We start from the raw sequence: 25075 nt of genomic DNA on the forward strand, positions 1-25075 counted from the left end.
TCGCTTTAAGAGCCGAAGCCCCCAGCCGCCCAGCCCCCCAGCAGCCCGCAACGCCCTCAGCCCCTATGCAATCTGTGTAGAGCTGGCCAATTACGAGTGACCCAAATTTTAAGTACTTTGCTTAGGTTCCCAAATCAATCAGTCAATGCATGAGAATCGAAAGAATCTGTTCTCAGGGTCATTTCGACAACCACAAATCTGTCCCCGATCACAACTGTTGCTCAATTATTGAAATTATGTTCAGTAAGATGAGGATGAGGATGAGGATGAGGAAGAGGAGGAGGAAGAGGCACAAGAAAAATGTATGCCTGTTTTGATTTCAATTAAAAGTCCGTTAAGCGTCATTACAATGCGGTTATTGTACTTGAAAACATATGTCACCCGTTCCGTCAGCTTGCGGAATCGATCCACTCGCATTACAAATCAAAACAGCATTTGCGGTAATCAGCAAAATAAATAAAATGCAAAAACAACGATATGTGATACACAAGGCATATCATATCATTAAGTTGTTACTAATCGACAAAAAATAATATATATTTTTTGAAAGGGTTATAGGGAATAAGCAAAGTTTTTATATAATAATGTTCTTAATATAGCTGTTACCCAACCCCCAAAAGTTAATTCTTATGATTAGAGACAATGGTCATCGAACGATTTGAAATTACTGCTGAAGAGTCTGGATTGCCTTTTAAGGAAAAGATCGAATCTTAAAAGTCAGACTTATTATTATCTATAATTAATGACATTATATGTATTTATGTGTAAGGTAATTGTTAATAATTAATGTCTTGAAATAAGACAAATCAATTCATCAGTTATCAGAGTCAACTCTACTCAAGATCAACAGCAATGCATATCTGAAATTTATAACACCTCAGCGAGCTGAGCAGCGGATTGCTCACCTGTTAATGGCTTCATTCGCATTCCCATTCCCAGGATGTGGACGGAACAATAAGAGTTCCCAAAACTGTAAATGCACAACAATAGCGGCATGAAAAAAAAACATACGAAATAATCGCAAAGGCAAAGCGGTAAAGATATTTGTTTATCGCTCTATAAGAGCGGATGTTGTGCACGCGAGCAGCGGAAATAAAAGGTAGGACGTTTGTGTGTGAGAGGGACAGAGAGAGAGAATTGCAAGGGACGAACGGGAGCATGAGCAAAATACCGCTACGGGACTCAAAATTCGAATCTATTGTTCGGGCGGAAGTAGAGACCAAAACTTCCGTGTCCTTTGGATTGTACTTTTCGAATGTGTGACCACACACACACATACACACACACACTCACATATTCGTACCGGGCGCCCCTACAATGGACCGAAAACTTCTCGTTTATTGTAGCTTCGACTCGTTAAATGCATTGCAAACAGTTACCCTCACCCCCACCCCTGCCGTTGGGTCCATCGACAACGTGTCAACTTTAACAAGTGCTTATTTACTTGGGCCCTCAGTCCCGATCTCGATAATTTACGATCGAAGTGCGTCTTTATCAAATATGTATCTGTTATTCCCACAAGTGTTGCATAAAACTGACTGATAGAGCCCACACGATCCAATTTCTTTGTTTGTAAATAAAACGAAATAAGAAAATATGAGAAATTATTGAAATCATGTACTTACATACATATATGCATGCAAACACAAATACAAAGCCGAGCCCTTATCTGCCTGCGCTGACATTGACGAGGCCTCGTTACTAAATGCGGGATAGAGCGAGAGAGTGGAAGAGGGGGAGCAGGCAGCAGTTGGACTGGCAATGCAAACGATCCATGAGCCAAAACAAGCAAACAAACAAACCTATAAAAATTACTTCCCGTTGCCGCTTGGAAAAATGTCAAATGTCAACTGGAGAGAGGGGAGGGGGAGCCACAGCACTGAAACTGAGCGCGTAGCAGCAGCAAGTCGAAGCCAAAGAAATTTTAAACGGAAATTTCAAATAAAAACGAAGCGCAAGCGCAGCGTCGCCGTCGCCGTCGCCGTCGCTGTCACTGTCAGCGCTTACAGCGACGCGCATTCTCTTAGATTTGGTCAATTGGCTGCTCTCTGCCTCTCGGCGTCACGTAAATATGTCAAGCGCTCGGATCGTGTGGGTGAGCGTGCGTCGCTGCCACAGTTGATGGCTCTCTCGCTCTCAAAAGCATTTCACGCATGTGTGTGTCTATGAAATAGGAGCGTGTGTGTATGTGCGAGTGTGTGTTGCGGTTGCCGGCTTATTAGAAGAACGGTCAACATTTGTTTTTGATTTTAGAGTTCGTTCTGCGCGATTTGACGTGCAAGAATGTAGCTCAAAAGGCAAGACAAAGAACGCTACAGGGTGTCCAGCCCATGTGTGGAGCATATGTACATGTGTTGCAAAACAGGGTGAGCACAACAATGCACACAACATCAGTCAAATGAACTTAATTCTGCAGCGCTCTCATTTCAGCTGATAAGCTAAGCAAGCACGAGACACCTCGGCCGCCCGTCCGCGCCCGAGCATGCATATGTACATGAACATCTTTACTTAGGTATGTGCGTGTGTGTACCATCTCTCTCTCCTTCTGTCTCTCACTGGGTATTTGAGTCATCGTCCTAAAAACAACACAGCAGCAATAACAAAACATCAAACTCCACTGTGGCTATAGTTGCCGCAGTTGTTGTTGTTGTTGCTTTTGCTGCTTGCGTTCATTGATCGCCAGCAATTGCTGTTTAAGTGCTGCGTCAACGTTGTTGACTTACATACACACAGTCATACGTATATGTATATACACTAATGTATGTACACATGTGTATACATTATATGTGTGTGTATACTTGAAGCAACTGCACGCCTCCGCAATCCCCTTACAACTCCTTGCCAATCGAATCGAATCGAATCGACTCTAAGCGCACTCTCGCTCCATGTTTCGTGCTTCTTTCACTGCTGGCTTTTCTTTTTACGCTTTATACGGCATTAATTGAGTGCCTTTCAATTGGGTTATGGATTAATTTTTATGCATAAATTAAATACCCATACGTTGGGGGCTCTGCTTCGCCTGTTAGGCCCCAGCCGGGCCATTTAGAAAGCAATTTCAAGTGGGCCCCTCCGCTGTCAAATTGACTCCATGCATTGGCCAACTGAGTATATGTATGCCTATATGTATATAGGGTGTGGTATGAAATTGCATACATGTGCATTTGCTTGCGAACTGTGGGCAGTAAAGGGTGCCGCTGAACTTTGGCACAGAGTACTATGGGCGAAATGGCTACTTTCGGCATAAACTCTACATAGAGCTAGTGATTATATATTTTGTATGGGCATTATAAAAGAAATAAGATGTTATGCCCATAACATTTATTGGTATTGAATCGAATTGAATCAGAGAAAGTAAAAAAATAAGATGGAGTGCTCAAGATTAAGTTCTTCATATTTTTACTACGTGACTACGCCTTCATCTTGGTTATCCCACTAAGCCCAAAGCAGAAGTCAGTTTGGCACTGAATCGAAAAATCAAGATCGAGAGATGAAGAATAATTAGATGAAGAGTTTAAATTCAGCTTTTAACTGTTGTAAAATGGGGACTTCGCCCATTGTTCACATTGTTGCACTGAAAGTTGCATTCTATGCATTCAAATACTTGAGAACGACGTATTGATAATTGAACAATATGCAAATGTGATTATAAATTTCACAGACGGCACCAACTAGAGCGAACAGTGAACCGAGCATATTTTACTGTTGTACGCAGTCATTCAAGCTTTACAAAAATTCTTGTGATAAGAACTAAATTTCCCGTACTACTGCAACGCACACCTCTTGCTGAAGTTATCGTATTCTTTATAATAAATGTTTACTGTGTTATTGTGTGAGTCAAAGATAAGTCGATTATAGTAAGTGCAAACATAGTTGTTAAAAAATATATATGTATATAAATAAATAAAGTTTTTATAATTGCCTCATTCGATTGTATTCTCATTCCCAAGCTGCGTCATTTGAAGACCTGACTTTTACAGTGAATTGATATGCATTTCTATGGAACTGGAGCCGAAGGTGTACGCCAGATATTAGTCAGCATATGACGGGCGGAGAGTGCAGCAGCGCCAAGGCATTTCGAAACGAAGCGTCACGGTGCTAATTCCCATGCTTCGCGGCCGACGCGTGCCATTCATAAAATACACCCTGTATTGCCTATATATATATATATGTATGCGTATGTATGTACATATTTTACTTTAATATTAAGTGTGTGTGCCATGCAATTGAATAAACAGCACCAAATGGTGCTTTTTTATGTAGTTAAACTAAAAAGAAGACTTTATTTTGTAAAATGCAAGAGTATATTTTTGTTGTTGTTGTTGTTGTTGGTGTTTCTGCTGCTGCGTGTGTGTGTCTGTGTATTGCTGCTTTGTGTTATTATGACTTCTGGTGTATAATAGGAAATAGAATACACATTATTACGGTACACATTACATACGATATAGCTGATATTAATTGTTGTTCCTTTTCTTAGGATATATCGTTTATCTGTGTGTTAATTTTGTTTTTGTATTAATTATCATTTTATTTAAGCGATATTTAAGTATTTTGTAAATACAATTTAGGTTTTCTTTCAATTCATTTAGGCTAGTCAAAATGTTACGTCAAGTTCTTAATGCGCTTCTTTTTTTTTTCGTATTTTCTCTTTTTTTTGTTTTTTTGTGTTTTGATTTCGTTTATATATTTTGGTAAAAATACTGCAATAATAATAACTGTTAAATATGTATGCATCTAAAAAACAAATGCGCGATTGCTGTGCGAAAGCCAAGTAATACCTAGACATATATGTATATACACATATATATGTATATATATGAGAATATAGTGAATATATACGTATATATGTCAGGTCTGTCAGATGGTTCGAATTCGCGGATTTTCACATCAAGCGAAAGTCTGCAAAGTCTATTGAATGGGAAAGATGGAACCGATAGATGAGACCTGTTTGATACATTGGTATATAGTATATATATATATATCAATATATATATGTATATGCACTGTTTATAGTATTGGTATGTATCGCTATTTATAATTCGTTATATGGTATTTTGTTCTCGAGATTTTTGAGGCCTTAAAGTGTAGTATATTAATCAATCAATTTCGTTTTTTTTTCGGTTTTGCTTTTTGTTAAGTAGGAGGATATTTCGCCGGACTATAAACTAGCGCTGCTTGACTTAGAACAAACCCTTCTTCTTCTTCTCCTTCTTGGCATCCACATTGTCGGAGCTGCTGTTGGCGCCGAGGCTTCGTCGCTTGAGCTCCTCCAGCGTCACATGATTCACATCCTCCCACTCCTTCTTCTCGCGCTCGAACTCGCGTCGCTTCTCGTCCAGCTCGTGGATCTGCAGCTCGAGCGCCTTTTTGCGCTCCTCATGCCGACGCGCCATCTCCAGTTCGGAGTCCTTGAGCTTCTGCATTTTCTCCTTGACCTTCATATCAAAGACCTGCTCCATTTCGGCCTCCATTTTCTTCATCTTCTGCTCGTGCTCGCGCTTCTCCTCCTCCATCTGGGTGAGCGGATTCTTGTTCGAGAGGCGCGCCTTGCCGTCGACAAGTCCCAGCTCGGAGAGCTTGCGACATCGATAGTTCTCATAGTGAACGTTGTTCGTCACATCCTTGAGATCCTGCAGATGTGTGCGTATTACCATATTCCTTAATGCAATAAAATCGCAGTGCGTCAAGTTCTCCACTTCCACCAGACCCCAAGGGTAGCGACGACCCCGCACCTTCTTGCCATCCACCTCGATGATGCTGTTGGCGCCGACCACCGCGAATGGAACACGGCTGCGCAGACTCTGTGTGGCCTTTGTCTCCTCGGCGGCATCCTCGAGCGTGGCGGGAAAGTCATAGATCTTAATCTTATGCTGAGCAATCTCGTTCAGTATCTGCTTCTTGAACAGATGCACCTCGTCGGGCGTCATGGTGTCCGCCTTGGCAATCACCGGCACCAGATTCACCTTGTCGGACAGACTCTGCATGCAGGCAATGTCCAATGGCAGCAGACCGTGACCCGATGGCGCTATGAAATACAGACAGCAATGCACTCGATTATCAGAGATGGTCTTGCGATAGACACGCGACTCGGCCGTCAAGTATTCCTCGTATTTGCTGTCCACATACTCCAGTATGGGTACCCAGCAGTTGCTGTTGTCCACGGCATCGCCGAAGCCCGGCGTATCGACTACGGTCAGGGTGAGATTGACGCCGTTCTCCTTGAGCATTACCTTGGTGGCCTCCACGGCAACGGTCTTCTTCTTGCGCAGCGAGGGGCCCGGATACTGTTCCGTGTTGTAGATGTCCGACAGGAACATGGAATTGATGAGCGTCGACTTGCCCAGCCCACTGGCGCCCACCACCATCAGTGTGAACTCGAAGCCTCGCTTGACCGCCTTGCGGTACACCTGATTGGGCAGGTTGGCGAAGCCCACGTAGCCGGCGATTTCCATGGGCTTCTGGCGCACGGGCAACGGAGGTTTCTGTGGCTTCAATTGCTGCTGTTGCTGTGCTTCCTTCTCCTGCAGGTCGTGCGTCAGCTTGTTCGAGTCACCATTTGAGCTGGTCACACTGGCCGACGCTGCCGCCGCCTCTGCCAATTGCAGTTTAGTGACTGCCGCTGCTGTCGCTGATGGCACACTGGGCGGCTGCGTCTGTGGACGCTGCGTTGCTATCGAGGAGTCGCTGCCATTTGATGCCGATGCCGACGCTGACGCCGACGCCGCTTGCTGCTTGTCGCGCAACGCCAATTGTGCCAAGGTGCTGGGCAGCGCTGAGATGGCGCCGTTTGTGCGAGGACTATTCATTTGTTTTTGTTTTTGTCTTTTTATTTAGTTTATCAGAGCGTTGCTTCGCCTGGCGAATTTCACTTTCGTCTCTGAAACACTCTGTGGGCTTTAACTTTGCACGCTTTTGTATCGTCACGCCTAGTTTTTTGCTTTTGCTCAGTCTGTTTAAGGGTTTTTTTTTTCCTTTTTCCTTTTTCTTTCGGTGTCAACAAAACTTTTGCACTGCTACTTCTGCTGCTGCTTCTACTCTTCCTCTTCTTCGCAAAAAAATAATAAGTACGCCAGCAACGCGCTATGGCCGTGCTATTGAGTGAGCGAAAAACAAGCGACTGCTGTTGCAGCGAGAGCGCTTGCTGCCCACAAGCATGAAAGAGACGAAAGAGCAACGCACACATTCATATGGCACACACAAGGGCTCAGCGCATGAGTAATACACAAACACACAAGCATATGGCACGCTGCAGGCTAGTTGGTGCTGCCAACACGACTCAAGCAAAAGTGTGTCAGCAGTGAAAATCAGGTAAAAAACATTGAATTTCCCATTTTATACCCTTAGGCACTACAACAAAATTAAATAATATAATAAATACAATTTATATGTTCAGTTTGATAATAATTTTCATAAATTTCATGCAAACAAATTAACATTTCGAAGTAGCGCCCACGTTGGCAGCGCTTATGGTAGAGCGCGCTCTCTCAGAGCATTGCCAGCGTAAAAATAATGGCACTCTCTGTAGGCTTAGCCGAGTGCAGCTGCCTCAAAATATTGCTGCTGACAATGCTGCCGACGTCGCTGCTGCCCGTCTCAAATTTATCAATGCACAACAAAATATTCTTATCATTTTGTTGTGTGTGCGGTTAAAAATAGCTGAAGACACATATGCTTTATGTGTATAAATGTGTACATGCGCTCCAGTTATTTCAGTTTTGTAATGCAGCCTTACAGAAACAATTCCATTTTGTAAACCAACGCTTTTACTTTTTGTTTCTTTCCTTTTGTAAGACGCTGTTGTTGCGCATGAGCGTGATCGCCGACAGTAAGAGCGTTGTTGGAAAGAGAGCGCACGCCGCTCTGAGAGAAGCTGAGTCAATGGAATAGCTTCTGTGCGTGTGTGTGTATTAGTAGCCAGCGTTGTTATATTGCTGCGCTACACACATGTGTGGCGGGCGTGTGGGCACTCGCATCAACTTAATTTTCAAAAATTATTTAGTCACTCTGTCATATAGGAGACGCTGCGACAGCGGCAAACGAATGTGGGAATGTGGCACATTAGCGTGTAGTTAACCTAGAGTCGAACTCGGTAATTGCCCACCCCAGCTCAAGCACGGCTGCTTCATGCTCGACTGTGTCCTCGCTGAGGTTCCCACACCATCATCTGTTATCCTGCGCCGCCTTCTCTCGGCCAATGGTCCCTACATGCCGATACACACACAAACAATGGCTGACGATTGTGCTGTTTGTTTGTAATTTAAATTCTCATGCAGTCGCTAGGATCGGCGAGGGGGCCGTCCTCACCAACTGGCAACCACCACCATGACATATCCATGCACGTACATACATATGTCCTGCGTCCTACTCCGCCTGCGTGGCTATGCTAGCTTCCTTCCGCAGTTGTCGCCAGTTGCTGCTGCTGTTGTTGTTGCTGGTGGTGGTGGCGGTGGTAGTTCCTTCCCCCTTTTGCACGTGGATTTTTACGCGTCTACCCAAAAGGTGATCGTGAGAAAGTTTTTTTCTCACATCTCAACTTGAGTTTAATTTTAGCCTCTGCGTCGGAATTATTATATTTATGAATTGATATGACTCGCAGCAGTTGTGCTTGATTCTCGCACACGCGAGATTTGACTGTACCTTGGTACAGTCTAGTTTATTGTAATACTGATAGAGTCGATTTAGATATTTATAAAGGTTTAGTTGAATTCCACTTTTGATACAAAAAATACCGTTGCAAGAATTCACTTTTGGCAAATTATTCTCCAGACAGACAATTGAGATCTAAAATTGAAGAGTCGAGATCTCTATTAATAAAACTTGCTTTCATAGATTCCTCAACAAAACTATTCATAAGCTCGCTACATAGATAATGATGAACTAGGTTAATATATACTGACCATTTGATTGATAAAGTCAATTTGGATATTTATGAATTTTTAGTTGGATTTCACTTTTAATAAGAAGAAAAGACTTTTGCAAGAATTCATTCTTGGCAAATCTATTCTCCAGGCAGACAATTGTGGTCTGAGTTTGAAGAGTCGAGATCTCTATTTATAAAACCTGCTTTCATAGAGATTCGCTAGGGAATTTTGTCATAAATGATGATCTAAGTCGTTATATACTATAGTATATAAGAAGCTATTTGAATGGATGCGAATCTATGACTAAAACTTTAATATACGTCAGGCAGTTTGTCATCTAAAAAAAATCATGAGAAATCTCAATAAAAATTAAACAATTTTCAACTTAAACTTGAATCATAATAAAACACTTTCTAGTTCTATTAATGAAATGAATCACTTGAGTTAAATAAAAGTGAAATCGGAAACTAAATTTAGTTGAGCAAAACCACATTTTCAATGTTGATTTGCGTGATCCCCTGGCTCAGGCATTTGCTGTGTGTTCCAACCGCAAATCTTACACAGCAGGTAATCCCCTCCACACACACACACACACACACACACAAACACACACACTCGCACACTCAGCATCTCGGGCAACCCTTCAACACACAGCTTCTTGATCTTCCCCTTGGCAGCTGCCTCGTATCAGGCACGCTTCATACAAATCCATTTGTTTTGTCGCTTAGGCGCGCATCTTTCGTGATTATGTAAGACGCCAGCCCAGCCAAAGGCAACAATTAACGACGCATCTACCTTGAAAGTCAGTTGAGGTCTTAGCGCCGTTCTGTTAGCCCAGCTCCGGACCCAATCCTCGGCTATTGTTGCTCGCCTAGCCAAACAGCAGCTGTGCCAACTTTCGGCAAATGGCACGAGACTCAATGCCTTTGACATTTCACATCATCAGAGCAGCTGACCAATGGCTCCGGATAGCCGTTACAACAGTAAACCAACCCCCCCAAATAAAAATTTCAGAGATCTTGACACTCTTTTACAGCACATGGAATTGAAATTATTGCAGCTAAGAATTGGCAAAATTTTTCTTGTAGTCTGAGGCGGTTTTAGGGCAAATCTTTGGGCCGGATGGAGGAATAGTACAAATTTTAAAGATCTCTTTATCTTTTATATATATTTTATAATTGTTTTAGATATTTAAAATGTTTTAGAGAGCAATCTAGAAGCAAAAGTAGCCATCGTTATTAAAATGCATAGTGTTTTATATAATGATGTTTTATATATAAATGTATTGTAAAATAATTTAGAAATATTTTCTAATCATATTAGATCGTGGACAAAAATGTCAGTCCTATGTATACTATATTTTTTTTTATTAAAAAATAACTAAACGAACACAACATCTAAGCAATCTTATTATTTTTATCTTAAAATTTTGTTTAATTTTAATTATATATTTATACTACACATACTCCACATGGTCTGTGTATTATTAAATCCCATTTTCCAGAATATAAATTGGATTCTGATTGATCGTTCAACCTCTTGAAATAATCTGAATTAATTTATATGAATCTAGAACACTTCTCATTTAATTTACATCATTTTGTCCTGATCTTAAAAGTGATTTGTGTTTAGTCGAATAAAATAGATTTCAACTTGACCTTAGATGAAGACCTTAACATTAATTTTAATTTTCGAAAAAAATATATATTAATTACATTTGATATATATCATTGAAATAGATTTCTGTAATATCCCAACTTTGACTGCTTACAAAATCTTAGTACCCCATGGGAACTTATTTTTAATCGATCTGTAAACGTTTCCCAGGTACTCCCAGCAGCATCTTTCGATTTCCTTTGCTGCTGCCCGCATCTGTCACAAAAGTTTCCAGTTATCGGACTAGCTAGCGCTGGCCATTTATCAAATTCATAAAAATAATATTCAAGGGAGATTTGGAACTCCACGCCTGTCACGGCTTCTAATGCCGCAGCCGACGCGCACTTCACTCAGGTTTCTCCCTGAGCTGCAACAAGGCGCCATAAAAATCAACAAAAAATTCATTTAAATCAACATATATCTTAGCATCTTAGCAGAGGCTCCGCCCCTCCCCCCATGGCACTCGACACATTTGCTACTGTTTCATATTTTTCATGCTCATTATAGTATATATATGGTGCGGAGTTTGGGGTGTGGGTGTGGGTGTCGCACACCCCATAATAAGTGAAGTTCCCACAGAGAAAAAGTAAAGAACTCCCAGCTAAAAATATATATGTGCATCTAACCGCAGGCACTAATTTGAGGTTGCAAAAGGTCTCACATATGCCGCTGCTACCTTGCTGCCGGATTGATTAAGGAGAGATGAGAGGGAGAGAAAAAAAGGGAAGCAATCGCTCGATACAATAAAAATTAAAGTGTTTTAATGTGTAAATCGTGCGTTGGGGCATAAAAACGAAAGCCAAAACGCAACTAAAAATAAGGCACAAGGAAGCCCCAGTACAGACAGACGTCGACGGCTACCGATCTCAGCGATCGTGCCACACTAAACGGCATTTACCTTGATCCCCAGATCGAACTGGCGAATGGAAGCCAAAGTAACTCAGACGCTGGCTTCTGCGATTTGGGGCTGATATTGAACTTTGATTTTTTGTTATAGAATTTCAGTCGACGACGTTATACATTTTCTCAAGCCTGGACAACAGACTGAGTGTGTGTGTGTGTGTGATTGAGGCGATCGTCACGTTTGGCTCTGACCAGACAAAATGATCCACATTCAGCCACATGTATGAGTCCGACTGCCACTGCCACTGCCACTGACGCCCATATGTGTGATGAGTCTCGTCTGTTTCGTTTCTCTGTTCTTTCATCAATTCTGCCAGCTCATGACTTTTATTGAGTTTTCTCGTGGGAAAAAGTTTGCCAAAAACTTTGCACTGCTTATGAAGCAAGAGCAGATCGCAACAGATCGTTTAGAGCACCGATTAGTGAATCCAGGGGGTTATTACAGCAGCAGCAGCCGCACTCTTCGGCACTCTGGGCTTAACCACAACACTAATATAGTAATAATAATAATAATTGGCATATGTATACATACATATACATACACGCTGTAGCTAGATATCATAGGCAACAGCGGCGCTGTTTATTCAATTTACGAAACTCTGGCCCCTTTTACGACTCGGACGAAGGGATTCGCACTCGAGCATTGGCCAGTGCGCCAGCTGAGTGCAGTCGGAGTGCTTGATTTGCACAATCAGGGTTGCCAGGCGGCGCAATAGCTTTTATGGTAGGTGCTTTAAAGTCTGGCTAACCGAGCGCTCGCTCGGCCAGCTGTCGTCAGCTGGCGCATGGCCCAAAAAGCGGGTTATTGACAATTTTCTTGCACTGCATTGTGTCCTAATCCAGCCAACATTGTAAAGCAATAAAAATCCTAGAGCCCTTGCCGGCTTTTTTGGGGTGTTTGTTGCATGCGCATGCATTTATCATAAAACCGAGTGACTGATATCAGGTAAGCTTCGTAGGAACAACTAATGATTGACCCGTGACCAGGCCACAAAAATCGCAACCCCCTGAAGACATTCGGCCAACCGTCTTCAGGGGGGTTGCGATGTGGCCCGAAGTGTGTTAAGACAGCTGCCTGCCGGCCCAGCCAGGCGCAAGACAAGACATTCTGAAGGAATTTTTAATGAATTGCGCCTCATGATCAGCCCTGATTAAGGGGTGGCTAGCGAAAATTAATTCGCCAGCGTACCTGGATACTGCATACAAGGAAAACTGCCTTGTCCTTGAGACAGCTGACATTTATAGCTGAGAAATGTGTATATCTGCGTGTAGTCAGCATTGAAGAAAAATATGTGCAAAAATCTATAAAATATTTAGAATAAGCATTTATCATTTACTAACATTATTTGGCATGCCAAATAATTTCTTATTGCATTCTTCGTTTATTTAAATTAAATTTGTACATAATTAAAAAATACTGTATATAATTTTTACTTGAATAGAATTATTATGTTACTATTAATATTTTACTTGAGTGGAATTATAATATTTATTTATTTTAAACTATATTTTTATAAAAAAAAAAGATTTAATGCCCATAAGTTTTCATTTATTTTTTATTTATTTAGCTAATATAAAATTAAAACTAACTTTAAATTAATCCCTGAGTATTGAGGCCTTCGATTTAATACATTTTCGTATTGTGCTCGTTTTCTTTGCAGACTTCAATGCATTCGACAACTCTTTTGAGTGACAAAGTCAATGCACACACACACACATACACATACGCTCGAGAGTATGAGCGTGTGCGTGTGAATTGACTCACTCACTTTGAGTCGCTTTGCGTTTGAGCGCGTTTCGTCTGCGCTGGAATTTCTCGTCTGGCTGCGTGTGTGCATAACTACCCCAAATGCGCTGCTGAGCGAACGAACGGCCGCTCTCATGGCTACCTGCGCCTGCGCTGTCGCTGTTGCCGTCGCCGTCGCTGCTCAGGTAAACGAGTCGCATCGGACTCGTTTTGCCGTCGTCGCGCATCGTTTTTAGTCAACGCGCTAGCTCCGACGAGGATCAGTATCCTTTTGGCGTTCCGTGTGCGCGGTTGTCTGCCGCTCGTCCTGAAACGCAGCTGCAAGAAAAATAACAGAACTCTGTGAACTCTCACTACCACCAATGAACTCAAGCAAAACGCGTAAAATTTGTTAAGTTTTTATCGGTTCGGACACTACAATAATAATTATAATAAAAGAAAAGTACGTGCAATAATTTGTTGACACTTCAATTCGTACTTCAACCAAAGTTTTTATGTTGTGATTCATTTGTGTTGTGTGTGTGTGTGTACGTTCGTTTACTTCGACACAAACACTTGGATTAAATACTCGCAGCAATATTCCCTTGGATTATCAACTAAACAGAAATGGATTACAAAAACGATCTTAACTCTGACGACGACTTCGACTGCTCCAATGGCTACAGCGATAGCTTCGGCAGCAATGGGCGCATGTCCAATCCCAATGGCCTCTCCAAGGCGGAGCTGAGAAAAGTGAGTTTCGATTGGGCTGATAACAATTTCATAGGGCTCTAAGATATCTGCATAGATCAGAGATAGTTTCAAAGTTATTGAATGTGTAGAGAGTTTTCTATTTTTCGTTGTACAAATTTTAATTTTTTGTATGCAGATCTTTTGAAATCTTGAGCTTAGAATACATTTTTGTAATATAACAAAAACATAAAAAATAAAAAAATAAAAAATATATAAAAATATATCAACCATTTTAATAATGCATTAAATTTTATGGTTTAAAATACATTTTTAAATTTTTTAAATATATAACAAATATTAATAATACATTAAACTGCATATTTAAAAAAAAATTTAATTTCATTTCTTTTAAATAATTTCTAAAAATGTATTAAAATTTATATATGTACATTTTATAAATATATTTAAAATAATGATTTTAAATTATTTGTAAAAATTTTATAAATTTATATATTTACATTTTATAAATATATTTAAAATAATAACCTTTATAATTAAAAATTAAATTTTATTTTCAATTTTATATATTTTATTTAACACTTTCAACTTAAATTTATTAAAATATTAATTTGCATATAGGAATTTTATTTGGTGTCAAAATAATTAATCAGTTTCAAGAAATCTGTTTAATTCTTTAATTTAAATTTACTTTGAATATTTAAATTATATTAAATTACAATTTAATAACTTTATACTCATTTCTTTTGCAGACAAATAAACCCATTATGGAAAAACGGCGGCGCGCTCGCATCAATCACTGCTTGAATGAGCTCAAATCGCTGATCCTGGAGGCAATGAAGAAAGACGTAAGTATCCTTGGGAAATCACATAAAAAGAAAAAATATAAAAATCCAAGTATGGGGCGAAACTTACTGATTTAGAAACTATGCTCGAGATTGGTGCACTTTCCTTATAAATGGTGTCATAAAACCCATAAATATCAGAAACTCGAAAATTTCAAGTGTCTGGCGTCGGCAAAAGTACAAAAGGATTCAAGACTCCTACAACAGACAGACGCACAGACGCGCAGACATAAAACAAAACACAAAAAAAGACAACAACAAAAAAACGAACGAATCGAGTCAACAGTTTAATTGAGTATTAAATTTTATTGATGATCATTACAAGAGAGCGCCGACGATGACGCTGCCGATGATGGCGAGTCAGTCAGACCAAAAGTGTTAACAAGTCGAGAAATTACGCAGAAATCTCAGACAGCGAGACTGTAAACCTGTTTCCACAGGAGCCAACGGCGGATCCTGCTGTGAGAAAGACACACAAAAAAAGTAAAAATATAAAAAATATAAAACAACGAAGAATCGCATACAAAAAAAATATGAGATAGAAGCTAAGCGAAGACGCCGACGCCGACGCTGATGTCGATGCTGACGCCAACGCCGACGCCAGTGTAGCAGAATTCTGCAGGCAACGACCAAAAATCAAATAAGAAAGACATTGAAGAAAAAGCAAAAGTAAACAAAAGATGCAGACATGACAAGAAGACGGCGCACGGCAGCAGTGGTAAATGGCGAGAGGGAGTAGTAGGGGGGAGGAGAGGGCAGCTCAGCGAAGCGGGCGACCTGCGTGGGAAACTTTTGCAAAATATGCAGCCAGCGGGCAGCGACAGCGACAGCAGCAGAAGCAGAAGCAGAAGCCGAAGCAGCATAAGCGAACGTACACAGAAGAAGTGCCAAACAGATTGCGGCCACTCTCTTCACGTGTACCTGTCTGCCTCACTCGCGCTGCCCTCTCTCGCTCTCGCCCTGTCGCCCTCTCGTCGAGCTTAAGCGTCGCGCGGCTTTGGGGCGTGTGATATTCGCTCGAGTGGAGTGTAGAACAGCAACAGAGGTAGATTACAAATAGTTGGACATATGAGGCAAGAAACGTGCTTGAGCGTCTGCATCATTCACTTTTAATGCCCTGTAGCTGTAGACGGACAGCCAAAGGGGTAGATGCGCTGTGGAAGAAGATGAAAGTTTAAGCTAAAAGCATTTATAATTCTTTACCTTAACTTTAACTTTCATCTTCTTCTACAACTCAAGTATTATTTAAAGCTGTGAGCATATTGGCTTTATGCATTTTTTTCTAAATTGGTATCAGCTATAGATTAGACCTTGTTTACTTGAAGTAGAGGGTATTTGGAGTGCATGACTGCCATTCGGCTGCCAGCTTACGTGTTTCACTTGTTTCCCATGCATTGAACTTGCTATAGGGCCTTGTGTCCGAGGGTCTCGGCCAGCCTCTGGCTGTGGCTCTGACTCTAACTCTGCCGCTGGTCCTGGTCAATGCACGAAAACAATTAGCCGGGCGGCTTCTGCTTTAGAGTTGTTGTTATCCCCACTTTTAGCGCGTCTCAGCGCCTCAGTCTCGAGTGTAGCCCCAAAACGACACCCAACCAACCACTGCGAACGACATGAAGCTCATCATTATCTGTTCTGTTCTGTTCCTTCCTGACCATTTTTAGCCGGCGCGACATACCAAGCTGGAGAAGGCCGACATACTCGAGATGACAGTGAAGCATTTGCAGTCGGTGCAGCGCCAGCAGCTGAACATGGCCATCCAGACGGATCCGGGCGTGGTGCACAAGTTCAAGACGGGCTTCGTCGAGTGCGCCGAGGAGGTGAATCGCTATGTCAGCCAGATGGAGGGCATCGAGCCGGGCGTACGCCAGCGCCTGAGCGCCCATCTCAACAACTGCGCCAACAGCCTGGAGCAGATCGGCTCCATGAGCAACTTCAACAGCGGCTATCGAGGCCAACTACCGCCGACTATGTTTCCGGGTGCCACGGCTGCTGCTGCGGCGGCGGCGCCTCTCTTCCCGCCGCTGCCCCAGGACCTGAACAACAATAACAGCAGCAGCAACAGCAGCCGCGACGGCATCACGCCGGCAGCTCCGGCCATCCAGATGGGCGGCCTTCATCTGATACCCTCGCGCCTGCCGTCGGGCGAGTTTGCGCTGATCATGCCGAATACAGCGACAGCCGGGACTACGGCTCCAGCGCCGGCGCCCTTCGTCTGGCCGCCGGGAGCAGCTGTGAATGCCGCCAGCGCAGCGCTAGCCAGCATTGCCAATCCCACGCATCTCAACGACTACGCCCAGAGCTTCAGGCTGAGCGCGTTCAACAAGCCCGCGGCGCCTGTCCAGACCCAGCTACAGGCAGCTGTAGCAGGAGTCGGAGCAGGAGCTGCAGTTGTGAACGGCGCAGCCAAGAATACCGCCAGCAGTCCACCACTCAGCCCCATCTCGTCCATCTCCAGTCAGAGCCACGGCGACGAGTCGCGCGCTGCCTCCCCAGCGAGTGCTGCCCAGGCGGAGCTCCTGCTGGCCAAGCAGCACAGCTTTGCCGGCGTCTTCTCCACGCCGCCGCCCACCAGCGCCGAGACCTCGTTCAACAGCAGCGGCTCCCTGAATCTGAGCGCCGCCAGCCACGACACCAGCGGCTCCCTGTGCAACAACAACAGCAGCTCTCGGTTGCAGCAGCAGCAAGTCAGCTCCACCAGTGGCCAGGAGACGGGCAGCATGAAGCGGGAGCGGGAGCGCGAGGTGGAACCGGAGCGGGAGCAGGCCGATTCTAGCGATTGTTCGTTGTCGGACGAACCATCGTCTAAGAAATTCCTGGCCGCAGCCAGCGAGAAGTCCAGCTCCGCCTGGCGGCCCTGGTGACGCAGCAGGGGCTGTTCCCGAAATATTATTGTCTATGTCTTATGTTAAGTTTATCTCTCTCACTCTCTCGTGTTTACTCTTGCTCTTGTCTCTCTTGTTAATTTATTTCCATTGCAATTTTCATTGATGTATTCGAGTTTTCAGTTAAGTTTTTCCAGTTTTCACGTTTCGGTTTTCGATTAATTCAATTTTAAGTTCAGCTGTGATTTTTTAAAGCGTGTATATTTTGTGTAATTTTTTTGTATTTGTATTTGTATTTTATTATTAATATTATTATTATGATTATTATTATTATTAATATAATTATTATGTATTTTAGCAACTTGGCATATTTCTTGTTTAGTATTAAATATTCTTTATCAAACTACAATTGTCAGCATTTTTTCACTAAGTTATGTAGATCTTAGCCTCAAGTCTTTCATGTTTTCCGCCTAGTTACGTAGAGGTTATTAATATTATAATTTTAGCATAAACTTTATGAAGTTTGAATGAGTAAACAAATAAACATGAAAAGTTAAAATAAATAAAAACTTTACACATTTTATTTATTTATTTATTTATTTTTTTATTACAAAACTTTTATATTAACAAATAAAAACTGAAACCAAAATGCTTCAAAAAAGCTAAACAGAAAATATTTTTATTACGGATTTACTATAATAATAAAAATATATCAAACATAAATTAAAATTTTTCAAATTAAAAAAATTAAATATTTTATAATATATATATTAGTTATATATATATATATATATATATATATATATATATATATATATATATATATATATTATATTAGTTAAAAAATATATATTTATTTGTTATAGAATATTTGATTATCAATTTTTAATTTTACCAAATTTTAATGTATAATTAAAATATTCCTATTATTATTATTTTTATAAATTTTCAGTACCCCATTTAACCTTGACCCATTTGCATTTGAACCAAGCTGAACGGAAGCTAATACTTGCACAAGCTTCCGCTGATAATAAAATCTATTTTACGGAACTGACCTTCGCGTTCATTTTTGCAATGATTCAATGAATTGATAGAGCTGATTACTACTGCTCGCTCGCTCTCTATATAAGCAGATCTGGTGTGATTTTACCGGCATCACACTTTCACAAGTTCGCACAAAAGTTATTGCAGCAGAGCACGCAGTGATCCTCAGGCGTGCCTCGATCTTCGATAAAGTTTTAAGTTGAAAACTCAGACTCGATCACCATGCTAGTGAAATTAGTCGTAGCTCAACTCGGGCTGGTCGGCTTACTATGCCTAGCACCGGCTCAGGCTCAGTATCGTGCCTCACCCAAGCTCGCAGGACCCGCTGCTCTGGCAGACAACTCAGCTGATCCCATTCTCAACGCCCTGGATGTGGCCATGGATAAGATAAGCAATATATATATACAAGCGCTCCTTTCCAGCACGCATACGCCCGAGCTGGAAATATCGCTGCGAGCTCTGGAACTAGAGCTGTACGAGCTGCTCGATCAGCTCTATAAGCAACATCGCCTGAAGGACTATATGAAATACGAGTCGGAAGTGTCGAAGCAAATGATTATCTACAATTTGCTAAAGGAACTCTTTGGCTATACGCAGCACATTGAGAAGTCATAGTAAAAGTGAATTCAAGAATTTCTGTTCAATAAATTTAAATTAAATTTACATCCTTTCACTCTCTACTCATTTATATTTGTTGTTTTCCAATTTAAAACACTTCCGTAATGGCTTCCGCACAGGGAGCCTGTGTCCTGCGGCTGCCTTGCGTGTGGCTGTCGAGCGACACAGCGGACTCAACTCTCGCCTCGCAGTCCCTTCGAGCCGCGATCGCCTGCGATCCCTTCCCACACTCAATCATAACAGCGCGGCGTCGGCTGCTGTTACCCGATCTGCTGTGAGAACGAACAGAACAGAATTATCATAATTTTCATTTCCTTTTAGTGCTATTATCCTTTGGCAGTCTCCAAATACCGTTGCACTTGTTCGTCGTGTTCCCACCACACACACAGAGATCCTCGAGATCCTTTATCTCTCTGCTCGCCTCGCTGTTTGCTTTGTGGCTCGCAGGACCTGCGCCTGTGTTTGCATTGCACTTGTTCTGTTGAGCCTTTTTCTCTTTGTATGTGTTTGCTGTGATTTGATGCTGCGATCGTGTGTCTCTCTCTCTACATCGATCTCTCTCTCGCTCCCTCTGTGGTCGTCGGCATGTCTATGTGAAATTCTTGTGCATTTTGTTTCGGTCGATCACTTTTGTTTTTACTTTTGATTTCGTTTCCCTGGGCATGAGAATCTTTTTCATGCTGGCATTGAAATACGTTTGGCATAGCTCATGGCCAGAGAGTTGCATAAATTGTTGCCTCCAAGTGGGTTGCTATGCCAAATGCGCAGTTTCTGAGAAACTGGTTATATTGCGGAAAAATTAATAAAATACAAAATCCAGGAAGAAATTATCTCTATTGTCCAGGGACTTGTGGAATTTCTGGTTTAATTTGCGCAATGGAAACTCAGAATACCCTCCTCATAAACGAGTTCCTAATTCGCATATCCTTGGCATCTCTATCTCTAATCTATTTAATTGCAATTAACTTGGCAAACATTGTTGCAAACATTGTTTTTTCCCACACTTAATTTCGGTGTAAACCCAAGAAATCTCATTGGTATTATAATAGAGATATCCTTGCAAACAAACAAACAACAAAGTCATGCAGTGTTTAACAAGAATTCTCTCACACTCCCACACACAAACATACACACACATACACATACAGAGAGAACGCATTTAACATATACCGAATGCGATCCTTTTTGGCCACAGCAAAGGATGAAATGAATTTTACCGTCTACCTGTCTCGAAGCAAATTCAAATCGCTTGCATTTTTCACACGACCCAATGTGAAATGGCTGTGAATGGGCCCTGATAACCGTGATCGGGTCCTGTGCGTCCAACAAGTGCATCTGAAATGGAAATAAAGGAGCAGATATCAATAACCCACAGCAAATATGCGTGAGATAGCAGCAGGATTTCAGCTTTGCATAATAGCTACATGCAAAGAAATCACTTCTGCGATCTGCCGAGAATATTTTCCCAGCCACCACAAGGCTCCATGGGGTCAATAGAGTCCTTCAGGTAAACGCCTATCAAATTTGAGACGGAAGTGCCCACGCGTCGCGCACTTGAAATATAGAAAGAAAAAAAAAACGGGGGAAGTGAACACAAAAATCCTGAGTGGTTACAAATTCGAATATCACGCGTATGATTTGTGGCATATTACAGGAAACAAATTGCTGTCGATTTTCCATCCTAGTTTTCCTTTTTTTTGTTATGCGTAAAAAGGGAAAAGAAAAGGCTGCAGCGAGTAAAATTGAAAGTTACTTCCGCTTCATGCTGAGATTTTTGTGAGGGAACCCTTTGCATGAGCACCATATGGCAAGATTTGGTCGGAAGTTGGAAAGGAGTAAATAATTTGTAAATATATATTTTTATAGATAAGAGAATACTTAAAAAAATCAAATTTGATTGCAATTGTAGATATTGACAAAAGTTGTAAATGCAAAGGATTGGGCAATAAATATTCTAAGAAATTAGTTAGCCAATTTATACGTCATTGATTCTTCTAAAATATACATCATATTACGTATATTTCAAAATCATACAAATTATATCAATATTAATTTAAATTTTTTTTTTTTAAATTTTGTATATGATATATAAGATTATTATAGGAATATATATTATTATATATTAATGCTAATATATATAAAATATTATTATGATATACATATATATGTATATATTTTATATTGTATATGATATATAAGATTATTATAGGAATATATAATATTATATATTAATGCTAATATATATAAAATATTATTATGATATACATATAAATGTATATATTTTATATATCCCACCATTTACACAAAAAAAGTTCTTTCTGATTATTTTAAATTTTCTTTTATTAGTTTATACAATTGCTTCTGAATGTATTTTGTGCACATTGAACGTTTCCAGTAAACACTTCGTACTTAGCTTAACCATACATCATTTTTAGATATATTCTATAGTTGTTAAATTTTTACATTGTATAGGTTAAAATTTGGCTTTTGACTGAGCATTATTATTTAATTAATTTATTTCTTTTCGTTTTATACAGGATATCGTTTTTTGTTCGATTGTTTTAAAACGTGACAAACTAAATAATGTTTTATAATATATATACTATATGTTGTTTATGTATCTGCCGAGTCAGATAATTGAAATGTTTCTTAAACTATTTAAACTATTCAATTTGTTCGTTATGTTTTCTGTCTTGTGTCTGTTCTCTGCATTTTCTTTTCTAGTTGCTCGTTTATTGCGCTTGTGCGTTTAAATTGTTTTCATTAGTTTTCATTCGAATTTTTGTTGTTGTGCTCAATAAATTAGTTTAAATGCATTTTACATGAGTTTGTTGATTTTAAAAACATGTTTTGCTTCTACAATTGGTTGCTAATTTGTAATTCTTTTTTTTTTTTTTTTTTTTTTATAATAATATTTTTCACTAATTGGCAAAATATTTAGTGCTTGTTTTAAATGTTAACTAGGCTGCCATTTTTTTTTATATATAAAATATTTACAAAAATTGAGTTTTTATAGCTGCACTTGAACTTCTTTAACTAAGTCTACGAACTAGAAAAATTTACAAATGCACAAATATGTGGGTATATTAAATTAAATCAGTATATAGAAGGAAGGCGAATTTGTTGTAAACTTTGCGACAATGAGAGAAAGACGCTTAAACAAAACAACAACAAGAAATAAGAAATGATTTTAAATTTATAATATAAGGACATTTTTCTTAAGGACATAAAACAAGGAGCCAGAAGATGCCACAGTTGCAAATTAGGTTCAGCGCTCTTTGGATGGGCGGCGCTCTCCCAACTCCCCTACACCTTCTAACTTCCACAAACAAACATAAAGGAAATAAATTGTATACAATAAAAAAAGGTTTACAAAATTCGTAATATGGCTACGCTATCAGTCCATTGTTCGTGTTCAAGTCGGTTTGCATTTGGATTTAAAGGTGTGCGTGAGTATGTGTGTGTATTAAGTGTACAACAATCGGTGAGTGTGCTTAGCACCGCTCTTGATCATGACTGACTCGACTCAATCATCAGAGTATGTCCGGCGTGTGCGTCTCATCGTGCGTGTGCTGCAAGAGACCCTTTCTCTCATCCGGCGCCGTGCTGTGCGCAATCTCTGCAATCGCTGGCTCCGCTATGGCATCTGCGTACATCGACTCGTACACGGGATTGGCAAAGTTGCCCTGCAAATAAAAATGAGGCGTGAGTGTGTGTGTGCTGTGGCTAATTAAGTGCGCTCCATACCTTGTCGTCCTCGTGAGCGAAGGGCGGCGCTTCATCGGCATCGCCGCGGTACATGGGATTGGTCAGCATGATCTCCACATTGTCAGTGAGCCGGGCATGAGAGAAAGGCTGTGCAATGCGGTGTTTTCTGCAAGTGAATAGACGGGATTAGTAAATTGAACAGATTCCATATTCAAGCAAAAGACTTACTTGAGGAAATAAAAGACAGCGCCAAAGAGCATCAGCACCAAGGTGACCACTAAGAGCACCGCCAGCACGGACAATATGCCAGCCGATTCGTTGTGATCTTGTTCCCCACTCAGGGCCACGGCGCTCTCCGCCAGGCAGGGCACAACCCGCTTGTTCTCACAGAGGCATTCGTTGATGGAGCTGCCCGTGCGACAGACGCTGCACTCGCCCACACAATGCGGCGGCAGCTCACAGAAGTCGCCCTGCCATTCGCCGATGCAGGTGCAGTGGGGCAGGCGGTATTGATTGAGATGGCAGAGACCGCCATTGGCACAGTAGCGCACGCAGGGATTGTCATCGGCGACGTTCGTCGTGCAGAACTCCCCGTTCCACTGATCCGTGCAGTTGCACATGGCGACGCCCTTGATGACATGGCAGGTGCCAGAGTTTTGGCAAATGATGCCCGTGCAGGGATTGCGCGACGGCTGCGTGGATGCATCACAGAAGTGCGGCGGTATGGAGCTCTTGCACAGATCCGATTCGCAGCGTTCGCCAATGTAGCGCGTGGGGCAGGTGCAGCTCAGCCGGTGGCCACGATCGATACAGGTGCCGCCATTCTGGCAGAAGTCGCGACAAGAGTTCGCCTCGCAGTGCTCGCCATAGTAGCCGCTGGGACACTTGCACTGGCGCTGCCCCTTGGCGCCAATGATGCAGGTGCCGCCGTTGTTGCAGTAGTCGGCGCACTCATTGAACTCGCAGCGCTTACCCGTGAAGCCATCCGGGCACTCGCATTGCGGTGCACCCGTCAGGGTCTCGCGACAAATGCCGCCATTCTCGCAGGTCAGATTGAGGCAGTGCTCGCACTGATCGCCCACATACATGTCCGGGCAGCTGCACTTCATGCCCTCGGCCTCGGTGACCAGGCAGGAGCCGCCATTGTGGCAACGGCTCTGGCAGTCGGCCACAGACACCTCGCAGCGAGCGCCCGACCAGTTGGGCGGACAGGTGCACTTGAGCGGCGGCGGATCCTGCAGCCCTGGCAGCTGTGGCGCCACCGTGCACAGACCAAAGTTCAGACAGTAGCCGGAGCAGCGGTAATGCTCGCAAAGCTCGCCCTCATACTGTGGCTGGCAAACGCACTTGGGCACATGATTGATCACCTGGCAGGTGCCCAAATTGCACAGCAGCGGGCAGTAGTTGGGTATATCGGTGTGCGCCTTGCACACGCCCTCCTCGGTCATCACGTACTCGTTGGGGCACTTGCAGCTGTAGCCATTGGCCGTCTCTGTCGAGAGGATGCAAAGAGCGCGCAGCGCTTTGCAGGGATCCTTGGCGCAAGGATTGCTTACTGCAAATGGAATTATATTAGCTATAGACACTCTGCTAGTCATCCAAAGGCTGTACTCACTATTTCGATTCTGCTTCATGGGATGCAGTATGCCAATGTCGGAGGAGCGATAGCCCTTGAGCAAGTAGGTGCCGTTGTCATTGCCGAATTTGTTCATCTTGATGATGCTCTGATCGTACAGCTTGATATACAGATAGTCCTCAAAGACATCGATCTTTTGCGGCTTCTCGCGGTTGCCAAAGCGGCGCACCACATTGCGCTCCTTGCCATTCAAGCGGCACGTCTCAATGGTGCCCTTGCGATAGTCCGCCCAATAGAGCCGACCCGTGGGATAGTCAATGGAGAGGCTGATTGGCCAGCCGACATCACGCTCCACCAGGCTCTTCTTGTTGGTGCCGTCCAGTGAGGCCACCAGTATGCCATTCTCTAGGGTGGACCAAATCATGACACGCGACTCGGGCTCCAGCACAATATCCGTGGGATTCATGCCCGTGGACACCAAAGAGATGTACTTCTTGCCCTCGATGTCAGTGGCAATGATTTGATTGTGGCGCGAGTCGATGATGTAAACCATTTGGGTTATCCAATCCACGGCCAAAGACTTGGGGTCATCCAGATCGGGTATCTAT

At 42.1% G+C, this 25075-nt stretch overlaps 4 protein-coding genes across 5 annotated transcripts in view; 2 read left to right on the plus strand and 2 right to left on the minus strand.

Moving 5' to 3' along the window:
* Nucleotides 1-4248: 4248 nt before the first annotated feature.
* pnut (septin 7-like protein pnut) lies at nucleotides 4249-7137 on the minus strand. Its single transcript, XM_018011814.2, has one exon. It carries the CDS (start codon nucleotides 6801-6803, stop codon nucleotides 5178-5180), a length of 1626 nt encoding a protein of 541 aa, XP_017867303.1. The 5' UTR covers nucleotides 6804-7137; the 3' UTR covers nucleotides 4249-5177.
* A 6093-nt stretch (nucleotides 7138-13230) lies between these two features.
* dpn (transcription factor deadpan) lies at nucleotides 13231-18086 on the plus strand. Its single transcript, XM_018011815.2, has 3 exons — nucleotides 13231-13896; nucleotides 14607-14702; nucleotides 16361-18086. The coding sequence occupies exons 1-3, from the start codon at nucleotides 13771-13773 to the stop codon at nucleotides 17558-17560; spliced, it is 1422 nt and encodes a 473-aa protein (XP_017867304.1). The 5' UTR covers nucleotides 13231-13770; the 3' UTR covers nucleotides 17561-18086.
* A 574-nt stretch (nucleotides 18087-18660) lies between these two features.
* On the plus strand, nucleotides 18661-19228 carry LOC108614981 (uncharacterized). The gene has a single exon (XM_018009206.2). The coding sequence runs from the start codon at nucleotides 18788-18790 to the stop codon at nucleotides 19178-19180; it is 393 nt and encodes a 130-aa protein (XP_017864695.1). The 5' UTR covers nucleotides 18661-18787; the 3' UTR covers nucleotides 19181-19228.
* A 2267-nt stretch (nucleotides 19229-21495) lies between these two features.
* LRP1 (LDL receptor protein 1) overlaps nucleotides 21496-25075 on the minus strand; it is a 77089-nt gene continuing 73509 nt past the window's right edge. For both annotated transcript variants that reach the window (XM_089472316.1, XM_018011813.2), the window contains 4 exons: nucleotides 24507-25071; nucleotides 23120-24446; nucleotides 22931-23057; nucleotides 21496-22869 (listed from right to left, as the gene is read on the minus strand). In XM_089472316.1, the coding sequence (XP_089328442.1) occupies nucleotides 22717-22869; nucleotides 22931-23057; nucleotides 23120-24446; nucleotides 24507-25071 (2172 nt within the window). In that variant the 3' untranslated portion in view covers nucleotides 21496-22716. The remainder of the gene's footprint in view (nucleotides 22870-22930; nucleotides 23058-23119; nucleotides 24447-24506; nucleotides 25072-25075) is intronic.

Source organism: Drosophila arizonae, chromosome 5 (assembly GCF_054131065.1).
Source record: "Drosophila arizonae isolate 15081-1271.41 chromosome 5, UAZ_ARI_1.0, whole genome shotgun sequence".
In the NCBI taxonomy this organism is placed as follows: Eukaryota; Metazoa; Arthropoda; class Insecta; order Diptera; family Drosophilidae; genus Drosophila; species Drosophila arizonae.